The sequence below is a fragment of the Borostomias antarcticus genome (genome assembly GCF_949987555.1).
Source record: "Borostomias antarcticus genome assembly, chromosome: 2".
Taxonomy (NCBI): Eukaryota; Metazoa; Chordata; class Actinopteri; order Stomiiformes; family Stomiidae; genus Borostomias; species Borostomias antarcticus.
This window is the reverse complement of record NC_140235.1, coordinates 10,819,096-10,841,122: the sequence shown is the minus strand read 5'-3', so window position 1 is coordinate 10,841,122 and position 22,027 is coordinate 10,819,096. Positions and strand designations below refer to the sequence as shown.

The 22,027-nt window shown below is 46.6% G+C and overlaps 1 protein-coding gene across 1 annotated transcript; it reads left to right on the top strand.

The window, feature by feature from the left end:
- Window positions 1-229: 229 nt before the first annotated feature.
- Window positions 230-21,626, top strand: tsnax (translin-associated factor X). Its single transcript, XM_084450464.1, has 6 exons — window positions 230-504; window positions 630-737; window positions 1,078-1,192; window positions 1,435-1,565; window positions 19,398-19,516; window positions 21,171-21,626. The coding sequence occupies exons 1-6, from the start codon at window positions 489-491 to the stop codon at window positions 21,546-21,548; spliced, it is 867 nt and encodes a 288-aa protein (XP_084306590.1). The 5' UTR covers window positions 230-488; the 3' UTR covers window positions 21,549-21,626.
- The last annotated feature ends 401 nt before the right edge of the window (window positions 21,627-22,027 follow it).

Below are 22,027 nucleotides of genomic sequence, written 5' to 3'. Positions count from 1 at the left end.
TCTGACCTCTCTCAACGAGACGACCGAGGAAGCTCCTGAAAAATGGAATTCGCTATAGGAACATTTTACAGAGCGATGTAACACCACATAAGAGCGAGAACGAAATCTTCCGGACGTAAAAGTACAGAGTGAGGGCAGTGTAAAAAAAATACATTTCCCAGAATTCATTTGGCTAATTTACGCACATAAACGGCGCTCAAGCCCCCTGGCCCACGAGGTCCGAGAAAGTGCCAGGGTATGAAATCTGAAGACCCAAAGCGTATTGTTGTATATGTCAAAGATCCAGGGAAAATATTGATTTCTTGTAAAACCGGTCAGAGCTATTCTCACATCACGCGTTGCGTTGTGTATTGTTATTGTGCGCCAAATATATTTCTTTTAGGCGTTTAACTTCGTCGACCATGCTCAATCTTATGAGTTGTTGATGTTTAGCAGCTAGCCAAGACAGAAGATTATATCGATTAACGTATACTGAGTAGGTCGAAGGTATGAATAAGCGAGAAGGTAAGGTCAAGCATGCATGGTGTGGCACAGTAGCCTAGCTATCCCTCTGATTTTTGTTTTCTTATCTAGCTAGCGTCTCGAACTAGCTAGCTGTTGACTTTCATTAACGTTACATCTAATAACAGGTGAAGGATGTCCCCGCAGAAGAAAAAACCACGCCTCGCATATACAAACGGAGGACAGTGACATGAGTGCTGCTTACCCATCCTCTCCTGTGCTATCTGCATTCAAAGGTATCTAACCTCGACAGTCAACTATATTTTGCTGCTCTTGCACTTTGGCTTTTAATGGCACTAGATTATGCTCTAGTCACTTGTTTAGAAAGGAGATGTGTGAGTACTCACTACTTGTGAGTTCTCGTGAGTAGTGCACGGACTTCCTACGTTAACAGTCATTTAAAAGCGTCAGCTAAATGTCTAATGTTCTGTAACAACTACTACCGTTATTGATGGCATCCCTGCATTGCGCTAACGTTATAGCTAGCAGTCATTGCATGAAAACACATGTGGTGAGAGATGCTGTCACACAAGAAAACACAGCCATTAATTTCAGACACGTATTTGATTATGCAAGCTTTTCAGCTGGAGCTTGACACCAAACATGATAAACACGAAAGGCTTTTCAAACTCAGCCGGGACATCACCATTGAGAGCAAGAGGGCTATTTTCGTACTGCACAGAGTGACCAGGTAAGTGGCCAACCGTTGCTCAGAGTTAGTGCTGTGAACAGTGTTGGTCAGGGCTGAAACAACCAGTGAAAAGGCAGGGATGTATCTTTTTCAATGTAGACATTCATTACATTAATTTGATTGACATTACACAACCGTGTTGCTGCTAGAAACTAAATGCCTCAGATGGTCATACATTTTTCTATGCAATGGAAATATGAATTGGTGTGTGCTGGCTTCAGAATTCTTGATTGATCCTGCAGTGTGCCAGACGTAGAGGAGGTTCTGGCAGAGGCCGACCTGAAGCTGGACGGTGTGAGGAACAAGATAGGTCAGATTGCAGAGGAGCTGAGAGGAGAGGACTTGTTCCAGTTCCACAGAGCCTTCACCCCAGGTGAGTTCTCACCTGTGTGCCACGTCATGTAATAGGCTTGATCATCTATGCTTGTGTAATCATACAGGAGGTAGAGCGGGTCGTACCAATGACCGCAGGGTTGGCGGTTCAAATCCCAGCTTCTCCTGTCCACATGTTAGTGTCCTTGGGCAAGATACTGAACCCCAAATTGCTCCCAATGAGCTGGTTAAGCTGTGTTCACACCACAGCGGCAACCGCCAGGTCACACCGCGGGGTTCACCCTGATCTCGCCGCAGAATTCGGCAGGGGGTCACGGCGTGCTGCGCCGCCTGATTTGCTCCTACCGCGCCGCCCAATTTGCGCAAATTGTATTGACTTTCAATGTAAACTCGCCGCAAGAATCGGCGGTGAATCGCGTAGGTGTGAACACACCTTTAGCACATTGCATGGCAGCTGCTGCCATTGGTGTGTGAATGTGTGTGTGAATGGGTGAACGAGTGGCCTTGTAAAGCGCTTTGGATAAAAGCACTATATAAGTGCAGTCCATTTGTCATTTATCATAATCAAGTTGAATTGGTTAAATCTAGGGATACTAACAATCAAAAATCGATTAATTGGTCTTTAAGAGTAGTAAAGAGAAATCATGTTTAGCGATGTTTTAAGGTTACTTATGATCATATACAATGGTTCAGATCAAAAAGTTGACAAAACTAGCACTTTTGAGAAAGTCTGATAATTGCTCTACCACCGTTTTGGTCATACAATGGATGTGGGTGGGCACCTTGAAAAATCATAAAAAAAACATGTTAAACTCTCAATTTCAGAGACAAGAAACTAAGATAAGTAACCTTAAAACACGGCTAAACATGCATTTTCCCTTTACTACTCCTTTAAGGGTTTGCTTGAGCACATGGAATTTATTTGATCTACTATCAAACAACGTGGTAGGATTGTGTAATTTCAAATCATGTTTAAATGAACCTCCAGAGGGTGCAATATAACTCCTATATAACGAAGCAGCCATCTCGGGAGAAATGCAGTGGAGAAATCAACAGCGGCATATTTTGAAAAATGAAGCGGGCCAAGCAAAGCTTTGTGTGGGACCACTTGGGAAAAGAAAGGACAAGAAGCCACTTGCAAATATTGTGATGCCGTGTACACGTACAACACGACGACAACAGCAATGCTCTATCATTTGAAGAATGTTCACTCGGATCAGTTGGCTCTCCTCCTCGTCTCACCTGCAGCAAACCCAGGAGGATGGAAGCTATGCTGATGAGCGACGATGAGTGACACCTGTTACACATGGGTAGTGGGTGCTAATTAATTAATTGCAAATATTTTAATTTTAGGACCTTGTCATAAGGATTAGTAATGTATGGTTAATTTACATGCAGAATCTACCTTTCCCCAGTTAGATCAATTCAAGTGGCTGACTCACAACATGATAATGTGAAAGCATGGCTCTTATGATACGAGTCACATGGATTAAAGCTGCAGTATGTAGAATTTTATGTATGTTTTAATTTGTGTATAATCCCATGAAAATACGAGTCATTATTTTTTCGTTACCTTAGAATGAGCCCTTTATATCTACATAGTGAGCAGTTCCTTCCATGGTGGCTGCCATGTTGCACCATGTAATTGTATTCAGTTGGTTGCAATCTGCAACTGCACCACTATAGACCGGGGGGTAGTTAAGAATTTTTGACAGAGCCTTATTTACGATTTAACCATAATGTTGTTGATTGATGGAGAACATTTTCAGCTGATTCCATGCTGTTGGTAATTAGCGGCATGCGATCGATCCGAAAAGGCTAGCATTCAAAGAAAGTTCCCTTATAAACACACCAAACAAGTAAGGATCGCCAGATAAACTAAACTCCTCATCAAAGTCAGACATATTCCTTTTGAATGTGGCCATTGCAACTTGTATTGATAGTAAGAGAATAGTCCACTCTTCTGTTTCTTGTTGTTGTGAAGACAATAGTGCCGGCTAGTTACGCATCGTTCTGCCTCCCCATTTACAGAGAGAGCTATATAGGTCCGAACAAACAAATGGGTTCAATGATATTTCGACTTCAAAAATGATGGTATAAAAACTCAAATGAGCCCTCGACAGACTATTTATCTTCATATTTGATTTGATTTGGGTGCACTGTTGAGTGTTTCAATGCTAGCCGTTTCTACTGCATTGCGCTGGCACTAGCTGAAAATGTTCCCCATCAATAAACATTTATGGGTAAGTCGTAAATGAGACTATGTCCAAAATTCTGAACTACCCCTTAAAGTCTCACAGCTGCCTTGCTATGATTAGCATGCCCTCTGATAAAATAATTTTCCCACTGCTGTCAAAATGATCAGCTTTCAGGGTAGACAAAATGTCTGCAGATTTTTGAGGAAACATTAGTGGGAGTGAGAGCTGTTATCTAGTGGCTGGGGAAGTCATTTTTAGATTGTGGTCGCTCTGGGATTACTGCTCTGTTCCCTGGAACGTGACCACTAGCAGTACCCATCAATTAGATGTTTTCATTTTCATTTTTAAATGATCTTTATTAGATTGAGTTAGAGCTTAATATACAGCCACTCTCGCCCCAAAACGGATGAATCTGTCTGGACTGGAAATCTCCGGTCACATTTAATGGGTTTGTTTTCTTGAACAAGAGTCATTAAAGATATTGTGAGCTAAATTTGAAGAAAATTGCCACTGATAACAAGGCACTTTGATAAGCTGCCTGCCTCGGGGGGAAGTTCTGGAGACGGTGCACACACACAGCCAGGCAGGCACGTTTCCCAGGGTGCATGTGGAACTGAAAACATTGTATGTTTGAGGTAGAAACAGTTAGGTCCATGTCCGTAGATACAGTTAGGTCCATGTCAGTAGATACAGTTAGGTCCATGTCAGTAGATAGTTAGGTCCATGTCGGTAGATGGTTAGGTCCATGAATATTTGGACATTGACACAATTTTCATAATTTTGGCTCTACACCACCACAGTGGATTTGAAATGTAACATTCAATATGTTTCAGCTTTAAAGTGGCTCAATGTATTTTTTATTTTTATAACAGCTTCAAAATCATTTTGATGGTACACTGCTGTTGAGCGTGTACTGTACTAGTGTTAGCTAGCCTAGTATTAGCTGGCTTGCTATGTCTATGTTGAAATTACTTGATGTTTGGCTTTGCTAGCTGTGAATGTATGACGAAGTGTAATGAAAGGCCTCTAGTACAACTGTCTTCAGTTCCTGCTGGTTCTGTGGGCGGTTTCCCTTCAGTTTTCAGCAAGTGAAATGCCTGCTCAGTTGGATTCAGGTCAAGTGGTCTCATCTGTCCATAGGATGTTGTTCCAGAATTATACAGGTTTTTGTGTGTTTGTTGTAAGCCGGCGCACCATGAAGAGGAAATGCCGCTTTCTGCCTCCGTTCAGTTGTTGACCTGCAGTTTTATGCTGCTACCACAAGAGGCAGTGGTCCCAGAACATCAAAACAAAAAGACTCCACAGATTTCCCAGGTCAGCGGTGGCCGAGTGGCAATACATCCATGCCGAGTGGATAGTGCTCTGCATAGTAGGGCTGGGTTAAAAAAATCGATGAATCGATTCTGAATCAAATGATTCAGAATCGATCTTTTATTTAATGAATGAATGAATAAATGAAGGAATGAATAGTTCATTAATTCATTCAATGATTCATTCATTCATTTTTGGAAATCAGTATCGATACCCAGCCCTAGTGTTGATGTGTTGCATAAGTAGGCAGTCATGTAATTAAGGTTACAGCAAAACAAAAACAAAAAACAGGTTTTAGTAACACTAACCGAATCGATATCGAATCGTGATAATCGATTCTGAACCTTGTGAATTGGAATCGAATCGATTCTTGCAATTCGAATCAATACCCAGCCCTACTGCCTAGCACCGCAAAGATTGTGAGAAAGACTAGTATTTTATATACCATCAAGATGTCTGGCCATTGCGTCTACGGGTGTACAAATCGGCGCTCTAGTGGCAAACTTTATTAGTTTCAAGAGGAAACCGGCGCAATTTGGGGTTAGGTGTCTTGCTCAAGGACACTTCGACATGTGGACAGTCGGAATGGGATTCGAACCACTGACCCTTCGATCATTGAACGACCCGCTCTACCAACTGAGCTACAGCTGTTCAATTACTGCACATAAATTCAATAATTGACAAACAACCAACAGGTAATCACATTTTACATAGCTTCTATAACATCCAGTGACAAAAAACTGTCCACAACACCAGTTTTGAACCCACAAGTTTTGTGGGTCTTGAACTCGCAGTTTCAGCATGGCAGACTAGCTCCTTAACCACTAGGCTACCGGAGCTCTTGAAAACCAATGGTATCATAGTCTTTTGTTTTGATGGTCTGGGACCACTGCCTCTTGTGGTAGCGACATAGAACTGCAGGTCAACAACGCCAGGACATACTTACAACCTGACATTGGCTCTTCTAGGTGCGCTGGCGTACAGCCAACGCACAAAAAGAGCAAAACCAGGCCAGGTCCAGCCTGGCTTTTATGTGTTGCTGGCTTGTTTGTCTTGTTTGTCTGTTCAGGACTGGTAGGACGGAAGCTAGCTCATGCCACTGTAATAGCTGTGAATTGAAATGACATAAAATAATGTCTGATAAATTAAGATGGGTCTTGTCGCCTGGACACATCAGTTCCAATGCTAATCCAGCACAATAAGAGCGGGATAGCCAGTTAGCTCATGAGCTCACAACAACTAGCAGCAGCTTCCATAACATTAATGGTAGCTGCTGCTCTACCCGTGCTATCAGATGCGCATGCAGGCGCGCGGGGAGAAAGTGGAAAAACTCCACGTCTCTGGAAATCCTACGTGGCTGCCTTTCTGACTACCAGAGAGCTGTTAAAGCAGCTCTTTTAGTGTCCAACAACAGCCACAAGCCTCAGGTTCTTTTTAATGTCCTTAATTCTCTTATAAATCCCTGTGATGCATCTCCTATTGTGCCATCGCCTACTCTCTGTGGAAAATTTCTAAATTTTTTCATCGATAAAGTCTGCTCTCATGCCAGCCCACACGTGTCACGACAGACGCTGCCCCTCTTCTACGCCCTGCGGCCTTTGCCCATTTTGAGACGGTATCCCTCTCTACTGTCTGATGTAGTCAAGCACCTGCGGCCAACAAACTGTTCCTCAGATAGCATTCCCTCTCGCCTCCTCAAAGAAGTGTTTGACTCAGTTGGAGCAAGTGTTTTACTGTTGATTAATACCTGCCTCAGCTCAGGCTGTGTCCCAGCTGCCTTCAAACATGCTGTGGTGAAGCCCTTAATCAAGAAGAAAAATCTTGACCCCTCTATTCTCTCCAACATTAGGCCCATCTCTCAGCTACCCTTCTTGTCCAAGGTGTTGGAGTGAGTAGTTTATGTCCAGCTGCAGTCGTTTTTAACCTCACATGGTATTCACAAGAAGTTCCAGTCTGGCTTCAAACCAAGACACAGCACTGAAACAGCCCTGCTGCAAGTTTTTAATAATCTACTCTCTGCTGCTGACTCAGGTAGTCCTACTGTTCTGGTGCTCCTAGACCTGACAGCCGCCTTCAACACTGTGGACCACAGGACTTTACTCTCACGGCTTGAACAGTGTGTAGGTATCACTGGCTCCGCCCTCAATTGTTTCCACTCCTACCTGACAGATCGGAGCTTCTCTGTGCAATTAGGCAAATTCTCCTCTGCTGCGGCCCCTCTTACCTGCGGGGTTCCTCAGGATTCCATTCTGGGCCCCGTCCTGTTTCTACTGTACATGCTGCCCCTAGGATCTATTTTTGCCAAACATAATATTTCCTTCCACTGCTTTGCTGATGACGTCCAGATTTTCATGCCTCTCAAAGCCAAACGTACAAACTCTATGCAGCCATTGCTCGACTGCCTGAGCGACATCAAATCCTGGACGGGCTCTAACTTCCTCGACCTCAACTAGAGCAAGACTGAGATTCTCTTTTTAGGACAAGCCCCTCCTGCTGATACCCTGGGCCCTCTAAGCTCCAACATCTTTCCTCTGTCAAAAACCTCGGAGTGACCTTCGATGGCGCTTTTAAACTTGACAAACAGGTCACCTCTGTAGTAAAAAATCAGCTTTTTCCAGCTAAGACTTTTAGCCAAGACAAAGGCATATCTCTCCCCAAAGGATCTAAAGAGTTATCCATGCCTTCATCACCTTGCGCCTCGACTATTGTAATTCACGTACGTGGGCATTGACCAATCCTCTCTCAGACGCCTGCAGCTGGTCCAAAATGCAGCCGCTCGCCTCCTCACTGGCACAAAAAAGCGCGACTACATCACCCCAGTGTTGACCTCACTCCATTGGCTCCTTGTCCGCTATCGGATTGATTTTAAGCTTCTGCTATTTGTTTTTAAAGCCCTAAATGGTCTGTCTCCTCTGTACCTGCCCGAACTTTTGCACCGCCACACCCCAGCCAGAGCTTTAAGGTCGGCTGACCTGTCGCTGCTGGTCATGCCCAAGACTAGGCTTAAGACCAGAGGTGACCGAGCCTTCGCGGCGGCTGCCCCTAGGCTCTGGAACAGCCTGCCCCCCCACATCAGATCTGCCCAGAACCTAGACGTTTTCAAATCTTTACTTAAGACCCACTTTTTCTTCCTGGCCTTCAACCCTTGTTGAGCATGACAGTCATATGTTTGCATTGTTGCATTTGTGTGTATTACTGTGTTTGTGTGCTTTGTGTTGTATTGTTGTAATTTTTATTTTAGTTGTTTGTGTTGAGCGGTCAGTGGCTAAAGCAGTTACACTTGATGATTCCTGTAACGTTAGCTATTTTGCTGCAATTGGTTCAACTTCTGTTTCTGGACAAAGGTAAGGGATAAACCCAGATAACACAAGGCTAGCGGACCTACAACGGGTCCCTGATGAACGAGCTGGCGGACCTCTGGCCGAATCCGCTGGAGGGTTCCTGGCCATTTGTACATCGAATGGCAAGCAGACCTCTGGCGGATTATTATCGTCAGGGACAGCAGTCCACTAGTAATCCGAAATGCTCCCACTATTGCTCCACCACCATTCCACCGGTAGTTTGTCTATATCCTATACCCATTGGCCCTAGGCTTATGGATTTCTATTGCTAAATTAACTTACTCTGAAAATGTTTTGGGTAACCCTTACTTTCATAGTTTCCCAATTACTAAACATTTACCTGGTAAATACATGCAAAGTATAGCCTAATATATAATGGGTAATTACTGAGACACAGACACCTATACTGTAGGTATAATTCCACTGGATCCACTCAGGAATCTGAGAGTGGGACCGAGAACAGGAGGAGCAGAAAACAAAACACAGTTGCATACACAGAGAAACATAACAGTAAGCACAAGTTTCCTTAAAAAAAACAACCTTGCAGACTTGTTTTACATCAGTCAGCCGAATGTCTGGGCCAAGGAACCAGGTGCTCCTAAGCAGTTCAGTATTTTGAGTTGCAGTGGGGCTAGGAGGGATTCTGCTAGCTTCTTGCACTGCCTCCAGCCACCCTCCCTGTCTGACGCCCCCTTCAGGTACTTGGTAGCCTCCTGCTGCAGTGCCTCCTCAATGGTTCCCCTCGTGACTGGGTTTTCCGCGTAGCCCCTAAAAGGGATAAAGAAGATATTATCTCAGAAACACATTTCTGCTTTATTGGCACAGCGACAGTAGAAAAGGACAGGAAAGTCGGGAGAGGAGGGGACTGACACCTTCATGCTCTGAGGTACCCATTAATTTGGAGTATGCTTTAAATTTTAAACATGATTTATTTACAACAGACTATTACATTACACCAGGGATTCTCAACCTTTTGTAAGGCCCACTTCTGATTGTTAAAATCCTGATCCACTTTTTTTTTTTTAATTTTTCACTGTTTACTCCATTAACTAGACATTGAAAGAGAAAACAATACTACCTCTGCACTTGTTTTATTCCAGATCACAAGAACATAGTGGTCGATGATCAGCCCAGACAGGAATTAAGGTCACGTGGGAAAAGACAACCCATGCATTTTCAATTTTGTTAGACTCACTGACATGAAAATTAGACACTACCATTGCTTAAAAATATGTTAACTGTATAAACTTGTGATCATGATCCTGACCCCAGTTTCTTAAGTGAGGAGAGCGTACTTGCGCTCGTTGCACACAAGCTTTCCTCAGTATTGTGACATTACTTCTTTTTAACCCCTTAATAAGCATTATTTGACCTTTCAATTCTCTCCACTTACATAAACAGTGAGTGTTTGGTCTCTGAAACAATAAAGAAATATAATATATAACTAACAGAAATACTTACACAAATTACTAAATAGCTTACTTAAATACTTATTGAATTGCTGAAACTGAGTAAGGAACACATTCTATCTAAGCCTGTTGCTGCCCTCCTGTGGCCAAAAACGGTAAATGCAGTCTATCACCGGTAATACACGTTTGTAGCCAACTAACAAGAACGTGGACCAAATCATACTTGGACAACAGAACGTAATGAACATAAAAATCAAGCAAAGTACAGTTACTCTTAGCTACCAATAGTCTATAACCAGAGATTACATGATAATAGTATGAAGAAGCTATCAAAATCCCTACTGAAGCCATAGCTAGCAACATAAGGCTAATGCTAATCTACCGGGCATTTCTAAGCAATGATAAAACATTGTGGTAGAATCTCACTATTAAGGGATTGAACCAGTACACTTTCATCAACTTGTTCAAATATAATTATCCCTCACACTGTTATCCATCTATACTAATAAAAGACAACTAAAGAGCTACAACACAGTAGCTGGCGGCTAGGCTAACGTTACGTTAGCTAGCTAACATTAATGCTAGCTAGCTAGTTAGCTAACCTAAATGTGTCAACTAGCTAAGATTGCTGCCGTAATGTGAAGTAGCGTACCATTTGAGTAGCAAATGACCTCAATACATCAGACATTTTTAAAAACATGTTTTATGTGATTATTATTATGTTTGTATACAGCTTTACATTTTGAACCAGAATTTACTTGACCTGTCCGGGGTGTCGTGTTGAGCTGGTCGTCAGGGACTAGGTTGTTCAAGACTACCCTCCAGTGACAGTTGCAAGCGGAATTTTGACGGTATCCCAACCGAGTTCCACCATGGGAAAGGGACAGGGGAGGGCATGCCATGCAAGCGGAATTCCGACAGTATCCCAACAGAGGTCTACGTGAGTTTTACCATCAGAAAAGCGACAGGGCAGGGCATCAGCGCATGTGAATGCGAGTGGAATTCCGCTCGGAGACCGCTACCGACTCGCCAGCAGAAATTCTCCAGCTGTTTAACAACGGTGCCCCTCTAGACACCCCCCAGTAGAAACACTCCAGGGGATTGTCGCTCTGATTCCGATGGAGGACTGGAATATTCTCCAGGACAGCAAATTAAGTAATATTGTTTCTGGTTTCCCTGCACACTCCAAACACAAACACTTGTTACTTCAGGCTGTTGATTAGACAGACACCTGAACCTGAGGAACTCTGCCTGCCTGTTTCAAAGTCTGTGTAACCTTTTCATGAAATATCTTTTTAGACAGGCTTTACAACATACCATGGTATTACACCGTTGCTAAGAAAAGAATATGGCATTTTGACTAGGCACAAGTCATGGCATTTTAAGATATCTCACTATAGTAGTTATAGGCGTTGATATCTGAAATTATGGTTCTCTTTCTAACATTCGTTTCGGTGTCTCACCTATGGGATATCGTCTCAACCATGATATACTTGGAAGTCATATTTAAAACGTCTGACGTAGTCAGGCCTGTCACGTGTGGGCGGGGAGCACCTCCCCCGTATAAAACCACTTGTGACGCGTGGGAACGTCCTTCTTTATCTCTTCCCTGTGAAGAATATACCTTGGTGGATTGCTCCCTCGTGTGTCGTACCGCTGAACTGCTCACTTTGACGGCGTCGAGACAAAAAGACTTTCCGTCCCCAGGAGCGCGGCTACGTGTTCGAGGGATATATCTTTTTCTCGCTGTGTTTCTCAGGTTTATTCCTGATTGTTTAACTAGCTTCTTAGCTATTTTTTTCATTTGGCTAACTGTACAGGCGAGCCAAGCCTGCTAGCTAACTAATTGTCGTAGCTAGCTAGCTTACTTATAGCTATTTGCGCTAGCTGTTAGGTAATTAGCTTACCCTTAGCTATTACCTACATCGAGTTTAGCCCTTAACTCGACCTTAACACACACGGTAGCCAACCTTGTGTGCTGGCACTCCATGGCTACTAGCCAAGTAAGCCAGGAGGGCGGGTCTCGTCTGTGTGCAGCCGGCTGCGGGTCGCTGGTGGCAGGGAAGGATTCTCATCCTCTCTGCATCGGCTGCCTGGGAGTCGAGCATGCCCAGGAGGCCCTGGAGGGAGCCTCTGCGTGCCAGCACTGCCTCCGTCTTCCCAAAAAGTACTTGGTGAGGAGGTGCAAGGCTGCTGTCACGGCCAGCGGCCACATCCTCACCAGTCCCCATGCTGCCGGGGATAGCCTTTCCCCCGACTGCCCTGATGACGCACCCGCGCCTACCTGGGCGGAGCAGGTGGAGATCGTGTGCCCGGATCCCTCTCTGCCGTTCGAGGTCCTGGAGGAGGACGTTCTCGAACTCGGCTGTGAGCAGGATGAGGAGCTACTCAACCCCTCATCCGAGGACGAGGGGGCAGCCAACCCCCTTCAGTCGGGCCAGGGCTCCCGCCCCTCCAGTGCTCAGGGAGGTGACACCCCCTGGGACCAGGACTTGAACAACGTCTGTCGCCGCGCGGCGGACAGGCTCGACATCGAGTGGCCACCTACCCAAGGTGTGCAAGGGGTTAGGCGGAGCCTATATGACGGGAAACGTCTCCCGACGTCCACTCCTGCACCCAAGCAGGTCATCCCCGCTGTGCCTGCCTGCATGGAGGAGATGAGAAAGTTTTGGGACAAGCCCTTAACCAATAGGGTTCTTGTCCCAGGATTCAGTGGACTTGACGTACACGGCATGGAGGAATTAGGGTTATCCAGCCCTCCTCCGGTGGAGCCTTCGGTAGCCAACCATCTCCATCCCCAGAAGAGACCCACTTTTGGTTCCTATGGGCCCTCCCTGCCGGGAAAAGCGGACGCCTTCACAGCCTCCATTTTCCAGCGAGGCTACAGGGCTTCTCTCTCTGTCCGCGCTCTAAACGCCGCCTCTCTGCTGGTAGCCTACTAAGCGGAGCTGCTGGCGGACTTGGGTGCGCAGAAGGACAGGGAACAGCCCAACACCCAGACATGGGAGGAGATCTGTGTTGTGAGTGATTACACTCTCCGCGGCGCCGTGCAGAGCACCGGCTGCGCCATGGCCCTGGATGTTGTCGGGGAGCGGTCCCTGTGGCTGAACTTATCCGGTCTCTCCGACAAGGAGAAGAAGGGGCTTCTGGATGCTCCGTTTGTACCCACTCAACTGTTCGGATCATCGATCGCAGCGATGCGACAGAAGTTTGACGCCCGCATGAAGGAGGAGGAAGCATTCCAGCTCTGTCTTCCTCGCAAGTTTGTGCCAAGGCCTGTTCAGGTTTTCCAGAGAGCTGCCCGGTGCCTAAGGCACAGCCCGCCCCTAAGGGACCCAAACCTCAGGGCGCGGCCAGGGTGGCGACACACGCCCACAGGCCACCTAGACCAAAGGGTAAGCCATCCTTTGCGGCGGTGGCGAACAAGAACCGCCCTGCTGCCATGACCGGGTCGAAGAGGAAAGCTACCTAGCTCGCCCTCGGGGAGGGGTGTTACGGAGCTGCGCCCCCCTCCCTCCATCAGCCCCCCTGTGTTTCCCAAACGCAGGGCGGTCTCTCTCTGTGCGCTGACTCGTTCAGAAGTCAAGCTCCAGTGTTTGCCTCCCACGCCGACGCCTTTGAGGTCAAGTCTGTAAGTTGTGGAGAAGGACAGCAACATGTTCCGTTGTATGGTGGTTCACCCAGTGTTCTCACGCCCCAGTGCCCTCGGAACGGTCGCACCAGGTTCCCCGGTGATGTTCAAGTCTCGTCTCCGACCCTGCTGCCCCAGAGAGGCACGTTCAGGGGAGTTCAGACAGCAGGATGTGTTCAACGGTGTCACCCAAGCACACAAACATTCTATAATAAAGTGTTTCACAACATTGCAACCAGGTTTTCAACCAAGGGCAATGGAAATAACTCCGAAAATAAGGCGGTTCATAACGCCACCGGAGGGTGCTGTTGCAACACCTGTAGTGAGAGCCCAGCCCCAGGGTCCTCTCGCTGCTCACGCAGAGCAATGGCGCGCATGTGCACCTTCCCCGTGGGTCCTGAGGACGGTAACCAAGGGTTACAGGCTTCAGTTTGCATCGAAACCACCGCCTTTCAGAATCAGTGGCTCGGGGGGAGTCTGCTCTAGTCCTGGAGAGAGAAATCTTGTCTCTTTTGGACAAGGGGGTCGTACGAATTCTACCGGAGGAAGAGAGCCGTCGGGTTCTACTCTCGGTATTTCCTTGTTCCAAAGAAAGGGGGGGGGGGGCTACGTCCTATTCTGGACCTGCGCTCTCTAAACGTACACCTCAAGCGATACAGATTCAGTACGATCAATCACAACGCTCTGTCTCGTACCATTCGTCTGAACGACTGGTTCACGTCAGTGGACCTACAGGATGCGTACTACCATATACGCGTACATCCTGTTCACAGAAAATATCTCAGGTTCTCTTATCTAGGCATAGCCTACGACTATCTCTCGGTACCGTTCGGGCTGAGCCTAGCGCCTCGGATATTTACGAAGTGTGTGGAGGCTGCTCTGCTTCCCCTGAGGAGTCGGGGGCTCAGAATTCTAGCCTACCTATACGATTATCTCCTGTGTTCGCTCTCTCGGGAGCAAGCAATGAGAGACACTCTTTTTCTTGTTTCCCACCTAGAGGGGCTGGGCTTCAAGATAAACACGACCAAGAGCTCGCTAATGCCAGCTCAGACTGTAGAATATGTGGGTCTCAGGCTGGATTCGGTGTCTCTCTGAGCCAGGCTGTCTGTCCCTCGCGTCGCTTCATTCAACCATTGCGTCAGCCTGTTTCGCAGCGGTCAGTCGGTCAAGTTCAGAATTTGTCACCGATTGCTCGGACTCATGGCATCCTCCCTGTCAGTCGTCCCTCTGGGTCGTCTGCATATGAAGGATTTTCAACGTTGGGTGTTAGGCCTTCGTCTGTGCCCAAGATGTCATTTGCATCGCACTGTGACAGTGACTCCCAGCTGTGTCAGAGATCTCCGGTTCTGGAGAGACCCAACTCTGTGCGAGACCGGGACCCCCTTGGGAGTAGTCTCACCCCGTTCGGTGGTCTCGATGGATGCGTCTCTCGCGGGTTGGGGGGCAGCTTACGAGGGCAGGATTGTGAATGGGACGTGGTCCCCACATCTCCGACATGCCCACATAAACCACCTCGAGCTGTTGACTGTGTTTCTGGCGCTACGGCACTTTCTACCCCTCATACGAGGTCGCCATGTCTTGGTCAGGACAGACAACACGACTACAGTAGCCTACATCAATCGCGAGGGTGGCACTCGTTCATCGAGCCTGCACGCGCTCGCGCGCAAGCTGATCCTGTGGAGCAGCGGCTTCCTTCCCTCTTTACACGCGGTCCATGTCCCGGGCGTATTGAACGTGGGAGCGGACTTGCTCTCCAGGGGAAATCCCCGGTACAGGGATTGGTGTCTCCACCCTCAAGTGGTGAGTGGGATATAAGAGATATTCGGCCGAGCTGCCGTAGATCTCTTCGCATCGCGAACAAACGCGCAGTGTCCTCTGTTCTTTTCCCTGACGGGAGAGGATGCACCTTTGGGTGTGGACGCGCTGGCTCATCCGTGGCCAGGCGCGCTGCTTTACGCGTTTCCCCCAGTCAGCCTCATAATCCCCACTCTAGCCAGAGTAAGAGAGCATAGGCTGTCTCATACTCATTGCGCCGTATTGGCCGGGGAAACTGTGGCTGGCGGAGATCACCCCGCTCCTGTCTGGTCAGCCTTGGCCTCTTCCTTTACGCAGGGACCTGGTGTCTCAGGCGAACAGGGACATTTTCCACCCCAGGCCAGACCTCCTGGCCCTGTGGGCTTGGCATGTGAAGGGTTAAGTGTTCATATGGATGATTTCTCACCCTCTGTGATTAACACTCTTCTCAGTGCCAGGGCGCCTGCCACACGTAAGTTGTATGACAACAAGTGGCGTGTGTTTGTGAGGTGGTGTGCTGAGCAGTCGGTGCCTCCTACCCGCTGCTCTGCTTCCAAAGTCATCTGCTTTCTGCAGTTTTTGTTGGATAAGGGCAGGGCCTTCAGTACTGTTAAGGTATTCCTGGCTGCTATTTCTGCCCGTCACCAGGGTTTTGGGTCCTCCTCGGTGGGGGAGCACCCATGGGTCAGCTGGTTTATGAGAGGTGCGAGGCGTTCTCGCCCCATGTCTAAACCACTGGTTCCCTCCTGAGATTTGTCAGTGGTCTTGGAGGCGCTGTATATGCAGCCTTTCGAGCCTCTGGGGGTTGTGGGAAATGAAAATTCTCTCAAGACCGCGCTGCTCTTGGCTTTGTCTTCAGCGAAGCGCGTGAGTGAGCTAAATGCCTTATCAGTGCATCCTTCTTGTATGCATTTTGCCTCTGGGTTGTCTAAGGTTTCTTTACGGCCTAACCCTGCTTTTGTGCCCAAAGTCGTTAATGACTCCTGCGTCTCCACGCTGGAGCTTATGGCTTTCCATCCCCCGCCTTTTTCCTCGGACGAGGATAGGCGTCTCCACTGTCTGTGTCCAGTGTGTGCGTTGCGCGTTTATCTGGATAGAACCAGAGCGCTGAGGAAGAGCTCTTTGTCTCTTGGGCTCCCCCTCGTTCAGGGTTACCCATTTCAAGTCAGCTTTTATCGTACTGGATTGTGGACGCCATCTCGATGGCTTATGAATGCAGAGGTTTACGTCCCCCAGGGAGTCTGAGGGCTCATTCTACCAGGGGTGTGGCTACCTCATGGGCACTGTTCAGAGGTCTGTCGGTGGGTAATATCTGTGCTGCGGCGAGCTGGTCTACGCCATACACTTTTGTTAAGTTCTACTGGTTGGATGTGACGGAGCCTTCATTGGCACACACAGTCCTGGCGGTAGGGTCCTCTTAGGACAGCTGAGTTGGCTCGGCGATGCGTCAGTGGCTATATTCTGCAATTCGGGAGTAGTCTATATCTGTCCCATAGGTGAGACACCGAAACGAATGTTAGAAAGAGAACTATAGGTTACTTGCGTAACCCCGGTTCTCTGATAACATGAGTGAGGTGTCTCACCAAAATTGCCCTGCTTGCATTCACGGGGCAAGAGCTTTGGCCAAGAAGGACATTCCCATGCGTCACAAGTGGTTTTATACGGGGGAGGTGCTCCCCGCCCACACGTGACAGGTCTGACTACGTCAGACGTTTTAAATATGACTTCCAGGTATATCATGGTTGAGACGATATTCCATAGGTGAGACACCTCACTCCTGTTATCAGAGAACCGGGGTTACGTAGCTGAAAGAGGAGCAGGAGAAAACATTGACCTATAGAATCACAATCAGCTGTATGGCCAGGTAGTTTTTACTCATACTAGGAAATTATTCTGGTCCGTTGTCTCCATCAGTTCTATGCACCATTAGACAGGGTGCAGGGACTAGACTAGACAGTACAAATGAACAGGTGCAAAATACAGAATCCAAAATGGTGTGGTGTGTGTACAGTTATGTGTACAGAGTGTTAATGTGAGTGTGATGTTTTTATATATACAGTGTGTGTGCCGTTGTGATATGTGATATGTACCTTATGAAGGCTTCTTTTTGTTGTGAAAGGTGCCTGTTCTGTGAACAGCCTAGGGTTGTGTGTATTGTTATTTCTAGGTTGATAAGGTTATCATTGTTCCTGTTCTGTGGACCAAAAAAAACAGCCCCAGCTTGACCTGCAGCTTTTTGAAGTCTTGTAATGCACTAGAAACATTGCCAAGGTGAAACCTTTCCTCTCCCAGACTGATACTGAGACAATACATGCCTTTATTACTAGCAGGTTGGACTATTGTAACGCTCTCCGGTCAGGCCTACTGTACCAAGAAAGCGATTAGCCAACTTCTTTCATCTCAGGAGAATCGGCAAGATTAAATCACTCTTGTCATCTGAAGAGGCAGAAGTGCTTATTCAATGCATTGGACTATTGTAATACCCTTCTGTCAGGGTTGCCTAAGAAGAGTTTCCATGGTCTACGAATGGTCCAGAATTCTGCAGCTCGCATTCTGACTGGGTCAACCAAATATTCTCACATCTCACCAATGCTTGCTGCCCTTCATTGGCTCCCAGTTCATGTTAGAGCAGACTTTAAGATGTTGCTGCTAGCTTACAAAGCTGTGAACGGTACTGCGCCATCCTACCTGAAGGAGCTTTTGATCCCATATGTCCCCTCAAGGTCATTGCGCTCCCAGGGGACTGGTCTGCTGACCCTCCTCAAAGTCAAAAAGAAGACGGTGGGTGAGCGGGCTTTTTCTTTCTGCGCACCGAACCTCTGGAACCGTCTTCCAATTGACATTAGACAGGCTTGCTCAGTGGAGGTGTTTAAGGCTAAGCTAAAGACCCACCTGTTATATATGTGTCTTGGAGTATGTTGTTGTTTTATTGATATTAAGTTTTTATTGAGTGTTGTTGTTTTTAATGTGTGTTTTCACTTGCCTTTTTAGCTGCTCTCTGCACTTTGATTGAAAGCGCTGTATAAATAAAATTATTATTATTATTAACTCCAACTGATTCAAAATGCTGCAGCACGTATTGTTACAAAGACCAGAAGGAGGGCTCACATCACACCAGTTTTAAAATCACTGCACTGGTTACCTGTCAGTTTTAGAATAGATTTTTAAGATTTGTCTAAGATTAGTCTATAAACACATACATAATCAAGCACCTAAATACATATCAGACATGCTTTTAAAATATACACCTAGCAGGTCCCTCAGGCCTGGGGAGGCAGCCTTCAGTTCTTATGCCCCCAGCCTTTGGAACACCCTGCCAGAGGACCTGAGAATGTCTGAGACCATGGTAACTTTTAAACAAGATTTTAAAACATGCCTTTTTAATATTGCGTTTACCACAGTTTTACTTGTGTTAATATATTTGTATTCTTAATTTGTATTCTGTTTTTATATTATTTTTTTTTAATTCTATTTTATATTCTCTTTAATTTTTTATTCTTTTACTTTTATTGTTTCTTTTAATTCTGTTCTCACTGTGTTTACATGATTTATGTTTTTATTCATCTCTTTTTATGTAAAGCACTATGTGCTACAATGATTTGTATGAATGGTGCTATAGAGATAAAATTACACTGTACTGATTCCGGGTCTCTAAGTGTTATGGTTGGAGACTGAGGGGGATCACAGTAATGAGTGTGGTGAGAGGGAGGTAAGAGAAGACGAAACGAGGCGTTGTTCAGGCGGCGTGCTGTGATAGGCCACATGGAGATAGGGAGTCCCTTTGATGTTCAATTGGCGCACTAAAAGTAAACTTTGCACACAAAGTCTTCTGTCCTGTGATTATTGTATTGTTGTTTACACAAGCACCAGAAATGAATGAGGGGTCATCCTAAGATCCACACACACAAAATCCTCACCCTTGTTTTCCAGTCGCTCTAGTTACCCTTACATTTATTTATTTTATGGAAATTGGTTTGAAGCGGCAGTATGCAACTTCTGCAGCCATGAGCCTGTCTTGAGCTAGCACTTTAAGCTAGCACTTTTTAAAAGTTTGTCTACAAAAGATGCATTTTTCACAGAGGAGCTCAATCACTCATAGAAATACTTAAATGTTTAAAATCTTAGGACAATCTGCGATACTGCAGCTTTAATGAGATTATTTTATAGGTGTTGTTTTCTCTGTCTCAGGTATCCAGGAGTATGTCGAGGCCGTGTCTTTCCAACACTTCATCCGCAACCGCACTCTGATCACCCTGGAGGAGGTGAACGCCCGGCTGGTGTTCATGAGAGATGACCAGGAGACCGCGGTACGCTCATCTCCACACACATTACATCATGGCTCATTATTACCTCAGCGCAGGACGAGAGGTCATGTTTTCGGTGGTATGGGATGGCTGGTTGGTTGATTGTTTGGTTGGTTGGCTGGATGGTTGGCATTTTACGCAAAAAACTCCCAGAAGGGTTTTCATGGAACCCGGTGGAGATTACTGTACATTCTGGATCAGATTCTAAATCATGCGGCAGATCCACAAATTAAAACAAAACTTTGAGCGTTTGGACTGGCATAAAGCTCTCGACCTAACAAATGCAGCAATACCAAACGTCTTGCTCGCATGCATGTACGCGTGCACAGAGCCGCAAAATGGGCGGAGGCCTATGCTCTTCAGGGACCATTTCTAGTTCTAATTATTCTATCTCTCTCTATTGTAATGTTCATCACCCAGTCTCTCATCACATGTGGTACAACTGAACAGATATATTTCCAGATAAATACAGATAGCTATATTTCCAAAGGACATTGTGTTCCATGCACAATATCACACTCAAATACACCTCAAAGGGAGGTGATGAAAATGGTTTGTTTTGCAATAACTGAAAGTCTCTGTAAACTCTCTCTGGGTGAGGAGGATGTAAACTCTCTGGGTGAGGGGGATGTAAACTCTCTCTGGGTGAGGAGGATGTAAACTCTCTGGGTGAGGAGGATGTAAACTCTCTCTGGGTGAGGAGGATGTAAACTCTGTGGGTGAGGAGGATGTAAACTCTGGGTGAGGAGGATGTAAACTCTGTGGGTGAGGAGGATGTAAACTCTGGGTGAGGAGGATGTAAACTCTCTGGGTGAGGAGGATGTAAACTCTGGGTGAGGAGGATGTAAACTCTCTCTGGGTGAGGAGGATGTAAACTCTCTCTGGGTGAGGAGGATGTAAACTCTCTCTGGGTGAGGAGGATGTAAACTCTCTGGGTGAGGAGGATGTAAACTCTCTCTGGGTGAGGAGGATGTAAACTCTCTCTGGGTGAGGAGGATGTAAACACTGTGGGTGAGGAGGATGCATCTGAGGACAGCTTTCCTCTCTTCCTTTTTCTTTTGTTGTTGTTGTTGTTGTTGTTGTTGGACACATCGTGTGTATTTTGATATACTCACCACCGTCCTAATCTGATGGGTCAGAATCCCTACGCGTCTCCCTGCTGCTATATTTAGAAGGAGATGATGATGATGCCCTCGCACACAGGATGTTGACAAGATTCCTTGAAAATAACGTTCCTGTAGCTGAATGGCAGTGTTCAGTTTTTACCGGAAGCTTACCCGGTGCTCTCCTTATCCACCTGATCTGTAGCGTTATTTCTGCTCTTCCCCTTTTGTTTTTAGACTGCCATGCATCTTTTGGCATATTGCTCCCTTTAGAATTCAGGCTACACAGCACAACACAACAACAGACCCATCTCTCAATCAGTTCATTGGCCTCTTTTGTTGACAAGGTAATTGTTTGTAAGTGGGCTATTGCACACAGCTGTCGAATGAAAAGTTGTCAAGGCATTAAATTGGTGTCCCTTTGTCCTTTCAAATATTGCACACAGTACGCCATCAGTGTTCCAAATCAACTATGTACTGGAGCTTTACATGAGGAAAGCCAAGGATATGGATTTGCAGATGATCTGATGTTGGTTCACTCTCTGTTCCGGTAGGATCCTCCCGAGGGCCAGCCTCCTGGGACGGCAGCGCTCACCTTCCAGGTCACGCCCACCGACTACCTGCTGGGCGTGGCCGACCTGACTGGCGAGCTGATGCGCATGTGCATCAGCAGCGTGGGCAACGGGGACATGGCCACGCCCTTCCAGCTTGGCCAGTTCCTGCGGCAGATCCACGACGGCTTCTCCTACATCGGCAACACGGGGCCCTACGAGGTGTCCAAGAAGCTGCACACGCTGCGGCAGAGCCTGGCCAAGGTGGAGGACGCCTGCTACACCCTGCACGTGCGCGGCTCCGAGATCCCCAAGCACATGCTGGCGGACGTGTTCTCCAGCAGGGCGGCGCTCATCGACCCGGACGAGGGCATGGGCTAACCTGGCCGAAGCTCCCCGCTGCACACGGCCTTGTTTGTGTTGGGGGGCGGTGCTGCTGTTTATTTCTATTTGACAATACGGTAATGTCTGTATGCTTGTTTTTGTGTTTTTTTTTTTTACATTTTTGCATTTGATGCTGTTGTAACATTCTACAGCGTGGTTTGTGAAGGGTTAGTTTGTTTTTCTCATTTGACATGCCGTCAGTAGTACTGTGCCAAACGAGGCTTCGTCAGTCATTCCTCATGTTAGACAAGGAGGTGGAGCTTCATTATCAAAGCATTGACTGCTCCCAGATATGGTTAGTGTGTGGAATGTCCACATGCTCTTATTTTATATTTTCAAACAAGTTCTTTGCATTGTAATGATATGAAAATAAAAAGGTTTTGTGAAGAAAGCTCCCTGTTTCTCGTTAGTGTTCATGTGTGATATGTGATAGTGGAATGTTTGTTGATATGTGCGTAGTCTAGAATGGTTGTATG